At 42.2% G+C, this 15695-nt stretch overlaps 1 protein-coding gene across 1 annotated transcript; it reads right to left on the bottom strand.

The window, feature by feature from the left end:
* Positions 1 to 2406: 2406 nt before the first annotated feature.
* On the bottom strand, positions 2407 to 13570 carry bmp4 (bone morphogenetic protein 4). The gene is made up of 4 exons (XM_041813553.1): positions 13293 to 13570; positions 8905 to 9027; positions 7897 to 8261; positions 2407 to 3574 (listed from the first exon to the last, which is right to left on the bottom strand). Exons 3-4 carry the CDS (start codon positions 8252 to 8254, stop codon positions 2721 to 2723), a joined length of 1212 nt encoding a protein of 403 aa, XP_041669487.1. The 5' UTR covers positions 8255 to 8261; positions 8905 to 9027; positions 13293 to 13570; the 3' UTR covers positions 2407 to 2720.
* Between the last annotated feature and the right edge of the window lie 2125 nt (positions 13571 to 15695).

Genomic DNA, 15695 nt, shown 5'->3' on the forward strand with positions numbered 1-15695 from the left:
ATATAAATGTACATGAGACATGTAGATGTGCAGGGCCTTCTTAGAAACACAGCAGCCCCCCTCCCCCCAGCAGTTCAAAGGAGTCCCTCTCTCCAAACATTATCATATAATTTGGGACAGCCGTCAGCTTGTAAATAAGTGATGTAGAAGCCTATTGTGTGATGGGGCACAGGTTGGAGACAGGCGTCTTTGCTCTGCCGGCATGAGCCGCTGAAGACAAAGGCAGGAGACAGAGCGTCTAACCTTTGATTCTTCTGAAGACTCAGCCGCCTCATAGCAGGGCAGGACGCATCGGCCACAATCATGCCCCCAATGTGGGGACGTCAGGAACAATAGAGTCACTCTCCCACAGTCAGGCTCAACAAGCCGCCCTGGCTGCAATTGGATTAGTGAGTGTCCAACCACCACATGTTAGCCTAATTGACATAAAAGTGAAATTTGAGAACAATAAGGGTCTAACCTAGAGGCCTGCTAGCTTTCAAAGGCATTACGTTTTGCTAACAGCTTCTGCCTTTGAGTATTGGAGTAAAAATACGAAAGCGTGGGTGATAATTTACCGTCTTTGATGGAAATTTCAAAGATGAATGCCTTATAGAATTAGTGATATTTTCAGACACAATTTTCTTTGCTTTTTCCTTATATGACAGCAAAAACTCACCATAGAGGACATCAGCGTAGCTATCGGCCCAAAACCTGAATGCAAATTCACTGGAAATTTCTGCCAGCTTTTATTTTGTTAATCTCCTGATGATAACTGTGATTACAGATAGTTTACAGCATGGGTTCTCAAACTTTTCAGCCCTGAGCCCCAAAATAAAGGTGCCAGAGACAGGGGACCCTCATTGTACCTGAAGATGGATGAACACAGCCATGAACATTCAAGAATAGTCATGGAAAGACAAGGCCGTCTATTAGGGGGATGAAGAAGACGGCTTTCTGGACCCAGCCAAACGGTGGAGGACATCAAAATACAGTTAAGCTGTGATAACCATATTTGAGCTTTTTATACCTGAATAAAAATTACAAATGTCTGTTCATTGTGCTGTAGTTATATAGCCTTCTCAAAAATGTAAATCCCTTTTCTTAAAAAGGCAAGAATTGGTGAAAAAGGTGGTGAAATGAGATTTAGAAAGTATTAGAAATGGGTTAAAAGTGTTAAAAATTAGACAGAAAAAGTGGTGAAAGGGGTTAACAGTGACAATCTTGGCTTAAAACTGGCAGAAGTTGGTGGAAATTTGGTGAAACGGGATTAAAAATTGGGAGAAATTGGCTTTAACTGTTAAAATGATTTAACTGGGGTAGAAAAATGGCATAAAGTAGCAGAAATAGGTTCAACCAGCAAAAATTGGGCATAACAAATGGTGTAATGGGCAATAATGGGTCAAAGGACAGAACAACAGAAGGAAAGTGGCAAAAACTGGCAACAAGTGATGGCAGGGTTTAAAAGTGGCAAGAATGGCTTAAAAGTGGAAGAAATTGTCAGAAAAGGAGGTGAAATTGAAATTAAATGGCAGAAACTGGTCAAAAAGGGCAAAATTTGCGGCAAATGTGTTGAAATTTGATTTTAAAAGTAGCAGAAATTGGTTAAAAATGTAGCATAACTTGGTGGAAAGTGGCAAAAACAGGCAACCTTGGATTAAAACTGGCGGAAATTGGTGGAACCGTGGTTTTAACAAGAAATTGGTTTTATCTGGTAAAAATTTCTGGGGCAGAAAGTGAAAGAAATGGGCTTAACCAGTAAAACTGGGCATAACAAAAAAGTGATATACGGTTAGAATCTTCAAAAAAGGGTAGAACAAGTGGTGGAAAGGTGTAAAAGTGGCAAGAATGGCTTAAAAGTGGAAGACATCATCCGAAAAGGAGGGGAAATTGATCTTAAGTGTCAGAAATGGGTTAAAAGTGAAAAAAAGTGAGAAAAGTGACAAAAAAAGAGTTAAATGTGGCAAAATGTGTGAAGTGGAAAAAGAGTAAAGAGCAAAAATGGGCACAAATTGCACAAGATTGTTGAAAAGTGGCAAATTATACTTCAGTTTGAAATCATTCAAAGAATATTCTTAATTTTTTTTAAGGCATCTAGCAACCCCATCTCATGTCTCACGACCCCAAAGGGGGCCCCCACCCCCCTGTTGAGAAACACTGCTTTACAGGATAGTAATTTTGACTTTTAAAAGGAGCATCTTAGATTTATTTTTAAGTAATAAAAGGTGGTGACTGTAAAATATCTGATTATTTTAACCAGTTAATTCATGTTTTATTGATCCACACAGTGCTCTGATTTTGTTAAATACACATACGGCTCATCTCATCTGCATCAATCTGTTCGTGGTAAAAAAAAATCATGGTTTTATTTTTGTTTCTCAAAAATGTAAATAAAATGAGAGCAATAAATATTACCAGATAATAAACTTTGCTTTTTAGATTGTTTTACTATTTTCTCAATAAAAAACCTTATACAATCTAATGTACATTATGAAAAGTTGTACAGCTTTTTATGTTTAAAATAAGGACTCAATTTATTTTTTATATGTAGATATAAATATATATATTTTGTCAAAATATATGATCATATTGTCAAAGAAACAAAAAAGTGAGACAAACATACACCTCAACATAAAAGTTATAAATAAGGGTCCAAGTGAGCATTTTTGGGAGTAAAGACCTTCTGCTTGGTTTCAGCGTCCATGCAGCTTTTGTTAAAGTCAGTCAGAGTGGTCCGAGTGTTAGCGGCAGCCGCAGCCCTCCACCACCATTTCCTGGTAGTTTTTTAGGACCACCTTGTCGTGTTCGTCCAGGTAGAGCATGGAGATGGCGCTGAGCTCCGTGGGCACGCAGCACGCCTTGGGAATGTTGTTGTTCACAGAGTTCACCAATGTCTGCACGATGGCGTGGTTGGTTGAGTTCAGATGATCCGCCAGAGGAAAGGGACATTCCCCGTGGCAGTAGTAGGCTTGGTAGCCAGGGGGCGCCACTATCCAGTCATTCCAGCCTACATCGCTGAAGTCAACATACAGTGCGTGGCGCCGACAGCTGCGGTTACGTTTACGGCCCCGCTGCTTGGGGCTCCGCTTGCTCCGGCGGGTCAGCGGATGTCCCTTCCCGTCGTGGCCGAAGGTAACCAAGAGGGGACGCAGCTGCTCCCAGTCCTCACCGGGCTCCTGGTGGAGCGAGCGGCTGATGCGGACGTGTCGGCCCCCGTGCTGCGACGTCTTGTTGAGGTGCAGGACCTCCACCGCCAGCCCGTAGTTCGGGTGGCCTTCACGAGTCCAGCGCAGCACAGCGGGGCTCACGTCGAAGCTCTCCCAGCGTGACGCATTGTGACGCACCAGCCGCGTATCCAAGAGCTGTGTGATGAGCTGCCCAGGTCGCGGGGGCTTCAGCACCTCGTAGACGTTTATCCGGTGGAGTCCCTGGTCTTCCGCAAGGCTGTCGGCGACGGCCTCGTCGATCTGTTGGCGGTAGAGCCTCAGCTCGGCCGAAGACAGCAGCTCGTCCTCTGGAATGCTGGTGAGGTTAAACAGGAAGCGAAGGGGCGTGGCTTCTCCATCATCCAGCTCATGCACCCTCTCCATGTGCTCTGAAAATGAGAAAGAGGAGTGTGATGTTTGATCAGCTGCAAAATTCCTTATGTTAAGATCAGTAAAACATGTAGGAAGTAAACTTTGCTTTAGATGTAGATCACTCAAACACAAAAACATCCAGATATTTATGATCCCCAGATGATCCCTCCGGATGTGTTCTTAACCCTCGAATATTCCCAGCAGCAGCCTCACACTACTAGATTATGTAAATGCACTCTTTCTAAGGCTCCTCAGGTATTCAGAGAATATATATGCCCATACTTCCTTATCTCTTTTTAAGGATTATCCCGTTCTTCTCTCAATGCCTTTCCCTGAGCACTTTGCTGAAACACGCATTACAAGGAGGGTGGTGATTAACGTACCACAGCTACAGTATAAACACAGTGGAGGCTCCCTGTTCCACGCTCAGTCTGCAGATTTCTGGCAAGATCACCATTGTTGGGGAAAGGAATGTTGTGTCTACTATTTTCCTGCTCAATCCACCCCTGTTATTTCACACCCAGGCCCTAATCTTACCCAGGTGGTTCTCATTATTAAAACCTGCTGTGTTTTTGATTGGCTCTGCAGTTTGTTCACTTAAGACGTTTATCATTTTCATCGTGAATAATCATTAAGGAGTCAGTGGATACAGTAGAATCTCATTTATCTGGAGCCCAGGGGAAAGGAGGGTTCAATCCTTTCACAAAGCTTGGACAAAATCTTAATTTTGCAAGCATGCATGCTCACTGTGATGTCAGCTCTGCTTGATTCAAGTTTAAAATGAGTACAAATCTGCACATGCAAAAAGCAGCTGAATTCTTTTTGCCAACTTTAAAGCTGGATAAACATGTCTCCTCACCTAACTGCCCATGCCACAGAGTTTAATCTCTCGCTGTGTTTTGGCCAGATCAGACAGCTGAATCACACTATTGCACAACGGTGCTTCCATGAAAGCAAAGCACTCCCACTCAAAAGGCCTCAGAACGTATTATTAACATAGTTTAGCAAGAGAAGGAGGGTAAACGCCTGTAGAGAGCAGCAGAAATCCATGCACACGCTCATGCAGTCCTTTGCTAACCTCACTAGCCTTGGTACTTTGCTCTTTAAGTGCATGTTTCTGTGTGATACCGCTAGCAGTGTATTTGACAATCCCCATTAAGGCTGACTCATCCCTCCTTCCTCACTCCTCCCCCTAAGGGCGGACATGTTCTTAAGCCCTAGAGCTCCTGATTCTCTGGCAAGATAGCTTTTGCTTTTGCTAAATCTGGTGCATCACCTCTGCTTCTCTGCCAAAGATTGTTTTTATGCAGTCCATCTTTTGGATTCCAGCTCAAATGTCTTCAAAGATCTCCCTTTCCTATTGAAACATATGCAGTTAAACGAAGCAGGCTTGGAACAGAAACCCTTGAAGCATTCCAGCCTTTCTATCAGACTGTTTTTCCATCCCTTCAGAGAGCTGCAGCGTCTGCTCTCAGCACCCACATTGTTGGCAGTAGGGGCTTTATTTAGAAGCCTGCAGAGTAGCATTAAAGATAATTGCATGTTCAGGAAGGTCCTTCGAAAAGAGCCCTCCATATAAACTGAAGACAAGCGAAAGAGACGAGCACACTGCGAATTCAGGCCAGGGCCAGAGCTTTTTTTGCTCTGCTGGGTGGGGTGAGAAGTGTAAGGCAGTAATATGGAGGTATGCTTTTCCTTCAGCTGCTAACCAAACATGCAGACTTGTGTCAAATGAGGCTCTGGAGAGCTTGTCTAGCAGAAATTTTTAAGCCCCTCTGCAGACAGAGTTTGGTGACCACATCCTTGGATTCCTTGGTTATGGTGAGATGGGTGGAGCTGCCTTACAATCGTGTTTCCCCGGCTTGTAGGAAATGTTTTTTTTACACCCTGAATACTTAGCAGTCCTCGCCCATGCTAATGAAATATATTACTAGCACAAATATTGGCATGCATGCCTGCTGTGACTCATGCTTACACTGTAATGCAGTGGTTCCTAACTGGTGGATCGGCACCCGAAAGTGGGTTGTGGCGCCGTTTTTGGTGGCAGAAATCTGTGATGCAGATCCAGTATTTATTTTGCACTGTTTTAATGTGATAACAAGGCAATTTTGGTTGTTTTCACAAGAGCTCTGGATATCTTCAGACAAAGAGGCGCTGGTTTCACATGGTAATGTTTTGAGGTCTCTAGGAAACAGCTGGTGTTATGTTATCAAAGGGAAATGGAGTAAAATAAAATCCATGCATGTATACTCTTCCACGGTTTCTGTATTGATCCGCTTTTCTAACCCTCTGGTATCAAAACGCGACCCTAGTAAGACATTCACAGACAAAAATGTCCACTGATGAAAACAGCCACAAGAATATTACAGATGAATATTCTAAGCTTTTTTTGTACCATCTTTCTGTCAGCTTTAGTCCTGTCCAAAATGACCAAATATTTGAATATGTGGAGGATTTTAACACTATAAGCGCCAGTTTGACCAACAGAAGTCATGGTTGTTATCTACGAAAAATCACAGAAAAATAAGTTCATTTCTAAAAAAATAAACGTCAGGTGGATAGGGGATTTTTTGCAAGCATTGATATTCCAAAGATTAACAATAGATTAAATGCATTATTATTTTTGTGTAATGTCTGATCTAAAATCTACTACCATGATAAGACGTTCATGGACAAAAATGTCCACTTACAAAAACTGCTATATAAGAATATTACAGATCAATATTTTCTACTTTTTTGCTTAAATCTTCAGTAAACTTGTGTCATGATCAAAACTACCAAAAATTCAGTTTTTAAGATTTTAACCCCTTAAATGCCAGTTTGAATACATGGCGTCTTCATTTAATATGAAAAAAAAAAAAAAAAAACACACAAAAAGAAAAGTTTTGTTCCCTTTATATATTACGTGATGGGGGGCTTAAATTTTCTGTAAAATTATAATCTTGGATGTGTTCTAGATTAGCAACAAAATTGATTTTGATGGATGATTGTTTTTCACTGAGTCTGATTTCAAATTTACTCGCCATTCGTCGACAAAAAATGCCCACTCAAAAAACATTGATTCATTAAATATTGAATAATTAAATAAAATGACATATATTTTTTCTGCCAACTTTTTGGACATTAATTTTTTTCATCAACTTCAAATCTGACCAAAACCACAAAATATTTGAGTACTGTGGGGATTTTGACCCTTTAAATGCCAGTTTGATTACATGGTGTTGCTGTGTTATTTGAGAAAAATCACCCCAAAATGAGTTACTGTCTACACAATACATGATGGGAGGTTAGAGTATTTTTTTCAAATGAAAGTCTTGGATGTGTCAAAGATTAGCAACAACATTGATTCTGGTGCATGATTAGTTTTTTTTACAGTGTCAGATTTTAACTTTACTCCCTTATAAGCCTGTGAAATCTGCTATTAAAATATTACAGAGGAATATTTTCAACTGTTTTTGGCTTAAATCTTTCAATCAACTTCAGTACTGCTTAAAATGTCCAAATGTTTAAATATATTCAGGATTTTACCCTTTAAATGCCAGCCTGAATACACGGTGTCGCTGTTTTATATGAACATCACACACCAAAATGAGTTATTTTCCATACAATACATGACTGGGGGTCGGGGTATTTTTTTCAAATTATAGTCTTTTTGCAGTGTCAGATTTAAAACCTTACTCCCTCATAAGGCGATCATGAACAAAAATGTCCCATTAACTCCCATTGTAATCATGTTTTTAAATCTCTGCCATAACAGAGTAAAAACATGAATTCTGTAATGTCAGGGATTCATTTTGAAGATAAACAGCAGAATTGATCATTCTTAGTGTACACATCTAGATGGGGCTATTTTTCATTTATAAGCCTATGCATGAAATAGATGTCATTTACTACTTACTTAATATACTGTAGAAATACAGTAATGACAATTAGAATCAGATTTATGCAAGGGTCACCCTAATTCAACACTTTGCATTAACTTTGTGAATAGCAACCTGCATTCAAAGTCGATGGCTAACACAGGGAAATGTCCATCTGCTTTCGCAGGTCCTCATTTGTTGATAGGAAGTCTTTGTAACAGGATCACTAAACCCTGAAAATGGAGTAAAACTGTTCTTTTAGCCCAACTAAACAGTGGAAAAGTGTGTCCATGTTAGTGGTGGTGGTGGGGGGGGGGGGGTTACATTCAGTTTTGCTGTTCTGTAGTTCTGTAACTGATTGGATCATGTTTTGACCTAGACCTGTTCACAACTGCTGCCCTGCCCTGCCGAGTTAAAGACCTTTCCTGCACTCTACTTCTTTTAAGATCCATGCTCCTCTGCCCTCTATTTCCCCTTACCTTCATGGTGGAAGCCCCTCACAGTGTTGGCCCTGCTGGTGGACCTCTCCGGGTACTCGAAAGCGATGTCGTGCCCTCCGACGTCTTCGGCCTCCCCGGACTGTAGCCGGTAGAGGTCGAGCAGGTAGCGCGGCACAGTGGCCGAGCGGCTGGGCCGCGGCCGCCTCTTGAGGCCGAACATGTGCAGCAGCGTGGCCTCGAAGTCCCGCAGCAGTTCATGGCTCTGAGCGGCCGAACGACCCTGCAGGCCCGGTACTTTCTTTTTCCCTTCTTCAGGTATCAGACTAGCATGGTTGCTCTCTCCCAGCAGGACTTGGCATATTAAAATGACCATCAGCATTCGATTACCAGGAATCATGATGTCTCTGAGGGGAAGAAGCAGATGGAACAGAGAGATAAAGGATGAGATTCTCGCTGATGGAGCATTGCTACATGCATTCTCTTCTGCAACTTTCCCCACAAAAGGAAGACTCGGTTTTAATTCTCCAGTCGGCTTTGTTTACACTGAAGCAGCCCTCGATCAGATAGACCTCTTGCATTTTATCTTTGGCGACATCCTCCAAGCGTAAACAGCTGCTTCAAGAACCAAACTTTCTTGAATGGAATCTGAAGGCCCTATCCCCCTCCCTTCTTGTCTTCCCCTCCTCCTCCCACTATTAGACAAATAAAAGAGGCAGCCCCAGGGTTAGAGCAAATTCTTAACTTGATAAGAAGCCCCCTAACTGTCTCCTACGACCAAGGACTATCTGCCAAACATTCATCTGAAAACTGCCTTGCCCAACACCCAATTGGGACGTGTAGTTTACATCTAAGAGATTCGACGGGGGGGAAAGGAATAAAAGGGAGACGCTGGAGTGTGTCCCATAATGGAATGGCATGGTCCATTTACTTTAGTGCTGGGGAATCAATCTATTACCAATCTGATTAAATAGTTACAGTGCCATTTTGCATTGTTTTGCAGTGTTTTTAGGTCTGATTTATTAGGATTTCTGCCACAAACTTACTTACCGACAGAAAATAAAGCATGGGAAAACAGTCCATGTTTGTCGAGAGCAGGCGATGGACACGTTCTTCCAGGAAATGTTAGGTGGTGTTGGGCGGCTGCAGGAGAACGTTGGAGTGACCCCGTTCCTGAAAAATACAGATAAAAAAAGACAAACAGAGACGGTTATTTACTTGTAGAGCGTCTGTGTGGCTAAAACAGAGACCTAGTGTCTCTTTAAGGCTTATCATTTTGGGCTAAGCTAGCTATTTACTGTAAGTGGAATGTCAGGTGGTATGTGCCACAACAGACAGCTGATCCCTCACCTTGGATGGAAAACACCTCAACACTTTGCTTTGGAAAACTGATGAGAAACGGTCAAAACAACAACTTTCCAAGCTCCTCTCATGTTGAGACTGATAACGCCGCTTTGATCGGGACAGGCAAAATCATCCAAAACAAGAGGGCTGTTTGCTTGTCTCCAAAGTGAACTCAGTCACCCTTATCCCTCCTTACACAAGGAGCGAAACATCTCAAAAGGGCCTCATCTCTTAGTAACACTCCCCCACTTGAGGGATCACACAGGTTGTAGTGACGCTGATGACAGGCCTTCTGCTCTTTGACATCACTGTCATCAGTCGGAGAGGCATGCATTCAGCACTAGTGTGTAAATCAGAATGTTTTGCCTCTGTATATTTATGTAATCACAACCTGGAAGGATATTTTCTTGGAAAAGATTCCCTTCAGCTGTAACAGGCAGATTTTTCTTTACTCTGGCACAGTAATGTGACTCTAATGATTCACTTCTGCACGTCATGTAAAAGTGCAAAAAGTTGTTGAATCACACTAATAAGGTTACTAATTTCTGACCACAACAGCGGCTCCATGGAGCAGACATTTTTTAGCCAGCGCTGCAGACAAATAGGTCTTCGGTCATCACTTGGAGCCGGTTCCACTGGAGAACACCCAAGCATTACTAAACAGTGAAGATGCACATTAACAGGAACATTTTCTGCATGAGCACGTCTGGGTATGTATCTGCACGATTATCTCGGCCTCTGCATAGCTCGCCGTACATGCATCCGAAGATCTTTTTCGCTAACAGCATTAGGCTCTGACCTGCGGCTGACCCCCCTCTTTCTCGGTCATGACACTGGATCCATGTGGATGTGCAGCGAGATGAACTGTGCACGAGCGTGCATAAGCGTGTGCCACCGCTCGCATGTTCGTGAGAACTGTGGCACAGAGAGAGAGAGGAGGGTTCAGAACATGATCAGCTCTATTACCCATGGGGTGGGGGGATAACGTGTGTGTGAGTGCACATCTCTTACAACAAACGTTCATTGTACAGCGAGGGCCTCTCCCATGATTACAGGGATTCATAGCACTCAAAAACACTGACCATACAGAACATCTTGTAACTGTAACCAGCCACTGACAAAGCTGCGGGCTAAAACATTCAGACACTCCGAGTGGTGCGACGATGATGAAAGAAGATGTAAGGCAGACGGGGAGGAACGCTGGGAAAAGTCACTGCAGAGGATTTTCTGGCTGGTGCCGACTTAAAAAAAAAGGAACTATTTGGAGTTACATCAAGAGAAATACATTGTTTCAGTAGTTTTCATCACATTGAGGCCCACTCTCCTACTTCTGCACACAACTGTCTGACCAGTGTCCTTAAAAAGAAAGAAATACATCAAACCCTGTACTTTTTCTGCTATTTTTCCACATGCATTAACACTTTTGCCACATTTTTGTAACTCTTGAGCTCACATTTTCTACCTGGTTCTCTCCAATGTCAATGCAAAATCAAACATATTTTTAGTTGCATGAAACCTGTCTATTTTGCAGTGTGTTTTTTAAACAAATACCGTCATTTTGCACTTTTTCTCTCTAATGCTGCAATCATTTTCTGACCGTTTTCACCAATCTTGATCTGAAATGTAAACATAATCCGAGTTACACCAAATCCAGCTGCAGTTTTTGCAAACCCTTCAGTCATGTTGTCATGCTTTTGCAGCAGATATCACTATTTTGGACCTTTTCTGACTAGTCCTGCAATCATATTCTGGCTGTTTTTTCCCAGTGTGCAGATATTTTCAGTTGCACCAAATCTGATTCATTTTACAAGATCCTTTGGCTCAATTGTGCATGACCTTCAAGATGTTTTCACCAATGTTGACAAAAAAAGAGAAAGATGTCCAATTGCATCAAATCCTGCTCCTTTTTGGGGGGGATTTCTGCAGCAGATATCAGCATTATGCATTGTTTTACTTGTCATGCAGTCATTTTCTGGCTGCTTTCACCAGTGTGGATAAAAAAATACACAGATATTTTGAGTTGCACCAATCCTGATTTAATTTTTGAGCTCTGGACTCTGTTTCTGCAAGTCCCTCAGTCATTTTGGGGATGTTTTCATCAATGTTGACAAAAAATGAAGAAAAAAACCCAGAAATATTTCTAGCTGCACCAACCCCATTCATTTTCACACTAATTCCCATCTGTTATCAGCCCATTGGAGTCACTTTTGTTACTAATAATAAAACAAATGCCCTGTAATTCATATATCTCACTCTGCAGGTTTCTGCAGCAACAAACAGAGCAGGCTGCAATTAGGCCGGAGCAGTCAACTGCCCTTGGCTTTGCTCGGTCCCCCTTGGCCTCTCTCTCTCTCTCTCTCTGACCAGAGATAATGTGATCAGACTATGCACATGGCTCTTCAGATGTGTTTCCTGAGGAATTTGACAGTGATGGTGGGAGGGAAAACTGGAAGAGGAGAAGAGAGAGGGACGGTGGGAGGAGGGCAACAGGTTACCAAGAGAACGGCCAAATCTGCGGCCTGATTTTATCATCTTGGATGCACAATTTAGCAAGCCTCTAATAGTCATGGGAATTGCAGAATTGCAGCTATGTCAGCCTCTGGTTAGCTGTAATAAGCTTCCAGTATTTTATATTGATAATTCAGATCCAAGTAAGTACAAAAGAAATGTTATCAAGATGTACTTTGTTTACCTCTTTAAGAAGAAGCTTAGAGAGTTTGAAGCCCTAGCTGCAGCTTCACCTAATATCCTCCTTTGTGCTGACAGAAATAAAACAGAGCTGTGTAAAGTGTGTTGTTGTGGAGCCGTGCAAGTTTTTGGTTTTATTTGCTCCTTGTTGAGAACATTCACAGTCAGTGAGATCACTGAAAGCAGGTTAATGCTTTTGTTAGCTGTTCTATTTTATGGAAGACAAGAAGAAATAAAGATTTCTCTGATAGTTCTGTCATTTTAACTTTCACAGAATGCAGTGTAGAGAAAAGGAACGCCTGGCAACCTGGAATGCTCTCAGCTGAAGCTGTTATGGTTGTTGAATTTTATAAAATGGAAAAGAATGAAGCAGCATAGAGAACAAAATGACTGCTTGGGTGATATTTTCCTGGTGAGACGAAAGTAATTTGAAGATATGGAAGAAAATCCTCAATAAATGTTGAAATAAACAAATACGAAGTGCGTAAATGGATTCTTTCCTCCGCGTTGTGGTGTTGGAACTTGAATTGAAAAGTAAAGGAGTGTGCCAAAGACGCCATGCGCCTGCAGGCCGCAAAATGTGGCTCTGCTGCAGCGTTTATATTTCTGTATTGGGCTGTGTGAAATAAACATGCCCTTTACTCCTCCACAGCTCAGCAGGTGTTCAAAGATCAGACAAGAACGGATGAAAAATAAATTTGGATCATGGAACCTGCGTCTGTAATCCGTTCTGATAGAAATGTTTTTGCAAACTTTGTCCAAAGTAGCGAACAAATATTGTGAAATTACGCACAAGTAAAAGCTTGAAAACAAAACATTTGGGCTAAAAATCAAACTTAGCTTCAGGGGAGTTTGAAGTTTTCCCAACCTTTCACAAATTCTCAGCACTGTCATCTCCATCTTTCAGCATTACGCACGCCGGGCTGACAAGAAGCAGATACAGGTGTTTAATCTGGCGAAAGCTGAGCCAAACTTCACTAAAAAGTAACAAATGGACACATGTAAATATTTAACATTGTTGAGCAGGATTGTAGAGAAATTGGACACTCTGTTTGGGAATGACCTCACTTTGTAGGTTTGTCAGTGCTTAACCGTTCGGCACACAAGGCTCTTACGAGCTCCAACGCGATCAATGCGCTATTTCTTATCCCCCAATGTCGCTGTTTAACTTTATCTGACTTTATCCGTGTGTATTTTAGATTGTTACGCTGGTATGGGTATGTATCAGTGCGCGTTTCTGCCTTGAATGCTGTCAAACCTCGCGGTGAAGTCCGCGCAAAAACGCCAAACTAAAAGTCAGAAACTGTCACCGTGATTCCTCCTGTGTTATTCAACAGGTTCAGTTGGTTGAAGCTGCGCTCCAGGGTCTCTATTGTGTGCCAGTATGAGAGCAGATAAGCGCTTACCATCAGTAGAGGTCCAGGTATCCTCAAATGAAGCGAATAAGAAAGGGAAGATGTAAGGCAGTCCAGGCGTAAAGCCGAAAAACGCCGAAATGAGCCTTAAAGGAGAAGCTGGGTGCCTTTGTGACTCATTAATCCTTAAGCGACACTTCTGATCGGACCAAAGGAGACGGGGGTCGGAGTGAAGGCCGGCGCTCCGGGTCTGCAGCGAGGTCTCCTATCCGTGTCGAGTTCAGCTCGTGAGGGCGACTGGTGCGCAGGACGAACAGACTTTCCAAATGATCCAGCATCTATGGCCCCTTGCAGTTTTTATGTGTCCGCCCAATTTACCCTCCCAGCCTCCTCCTCCTCCTCCCACCCTCCTCTCCCACCCCCACCTCCCTCATCTGTCTCAAACACCTTGGATAACCCCCCTTCCCTCCTTCTCTACTTTAAATGACGAGAGCTCATTGCGCGCACTATTTTCTTTCTCGTGATGTGAAACGATGTCATTTGACTTTGAATAACAGCCGTCAGGTTCCAAATGCTAAATGCTTTAAATCTGCATTTAAATGCAGAGCTGCAGACAGTCAGCTAGCGTGGTGGTAGTCTAAAAGAAAAGACCCATGTACCTGCAGACAGTTAGTCCAAGGAGAGTAAATGTGGCTTTATATTCAACATTAAAAAGGAGAGAGCCTTTTGAGAATTACGCACCAAAAAAAAGTCAGAAATCTGAGATCAAAGTAGAATTCTGAGATCAAAGTCAGAAAACTGAGATTCAAGTCAGAAATCTGGGAATAAAGTCAGAATTCTGAGATTAAAGTCAGCATCCCAAGATAAAATGTCAGAATTCTAAGATTAAAATCAGAAATCTGCGATTATAGTGGAATTCTGAAATCAAAGTCAGATTTCTGAGAAAAAGTCAGAATTCTGAGATTTAAGTCAGAGTTCTTCCTTCCTCTCAGAATTCTGACTTTAATCGCAAAATTCTATTTTTTTTTCTCAGAATTCTGACTTTTTTTCCCACAAGCAAAATAATATATTTGCGTCTCAGTTTTTTTTTTCAGTGGCCCTAATCCTCTCCCATACATTCCCTTTGAGCCCCAAATCTGCAGACATTTGTCCTGATGAGTTGAACTGAGCTAACTGAAGAGCTCGCTCATGTGGTGTTTGGCTTTAGTGCTCATTAACACGTTAACTAAAAGTTTATTGAATCCATCAAGAAACCATTGTGTTTGTTTATGCTTTTATTCCCTCTGCACATTTGGATCAAAAGAGGATTTGTTGCATTTTGATATTACTGAGCAAAAGTTCTACTTTGGGGAGTCCAGTTTTGCTCATCGGGGAGGCCTGCACAGTGTCAGGTTCAGATCCGGATCCTGGTGCTTTTTGGTGCATGTGTTCCTCCACTCTCTGCTCATGTTGTACTGTCTATACCGATGAATTAATGCAGGCTTTCCATGGCTGACCCCAAGGGCTCCATGTGTTCAAGGGCCCCTGCACTGGCATGACAATGAATAATTTAAAGTTTCTCTAGCGGAAAAAGGGCATTGACTCTTACCAGCGGTGGAAAAAGTATATGACTATTGTACTCCAGTAAAAGTACAGCTACTTGGGTAAAAATTTGCTTATGTAAAATTAAAAGCAATTCCTTGTAAATCTGCTCAAGTAAAAGTAAAGTGGATTTAATGTAGAGTTCACCTTAAGTGCTGAGTAGCTACTGCACAGTGGTCCCCAACCTTGTTTTTGCGCTATGGACCAGTTCTGTTAAAGGCAACATTTTCATGGACTGGCCATGAAAGTGGGCTAGTTTTTGGGCTTAACTTTTGGGTATGACAATTGTCTTGACATTTGAGCCACTGGGGGGTTGTACAGTAAAATCTGATCTTTCCTTATTGGCAAGAACAGGAGAATACATCTCTGGTAAAGTCACACACAACAAAATACACAGTGTTAATTTAACTCAGAATTACACTGAATTAAAATGCCCACTGGTTATGTAGGAACACCTAAAGTCACAGGTGGACTCTAACTCACTTGATAACTTCACTAATGGTGCAAATGTGTCTCACATCAAAGACAACAACAATCCACCAGAAACATGACCAAGAGAACACAAGCAGGGATCACAGTACAACAGACGACACCCAAACACATCAAAAAAGCTCTGCCCAAGGGCATGATGGGAGCGCTGCGCAATCATCCCCCCAGATTTGAAATCGCAGTGGGCAGAGCTCTGATCAGCTGACAGAGTTGAGCTAACACTGGTGGACTAACATGGGTGAAATGTTGAACCCTGAGATATCAACACTCCAGTGTTTGCTGTTGTGGGATGTGATGTGGAATCATTCTCTGTCTGTGTGGTACTGTGCAGTCAGCAGAGGTGGAAAAGTACAGGATTATTTTACTCTAGTAAAGTATCCCCTA

Source organism: Cheilinus undulatus, linkage group 18 (assembly GCF_018320785.1).
Source record: "Cheilinus undulatus linkage group 18, ASM1832078v1, whole genome shotgun sequence".
Classification (NCBI taxonomy): Eukaryota; Metazoa; Chordata; class Actinopteri; order Labriformes; family Labridae; genus Cheilinus; species Cheilinus undulatus.

Coding starts and splice junctions, on each gene's coding strand:
- bmp4 (XM_041813553.1), bottom strand. CDS start 8,254: ATGATTCCTGGTAATCGAATGCTGATGGTCATTTTAATATGCCAAGTC. Junction 3,575..7,896: donor GAGGGGCTTCCACCATGAAG/GTAAGGGGAAAT, acceptor TCTCATTTTCAG/AGCACATGGAGAGGGTGCAT.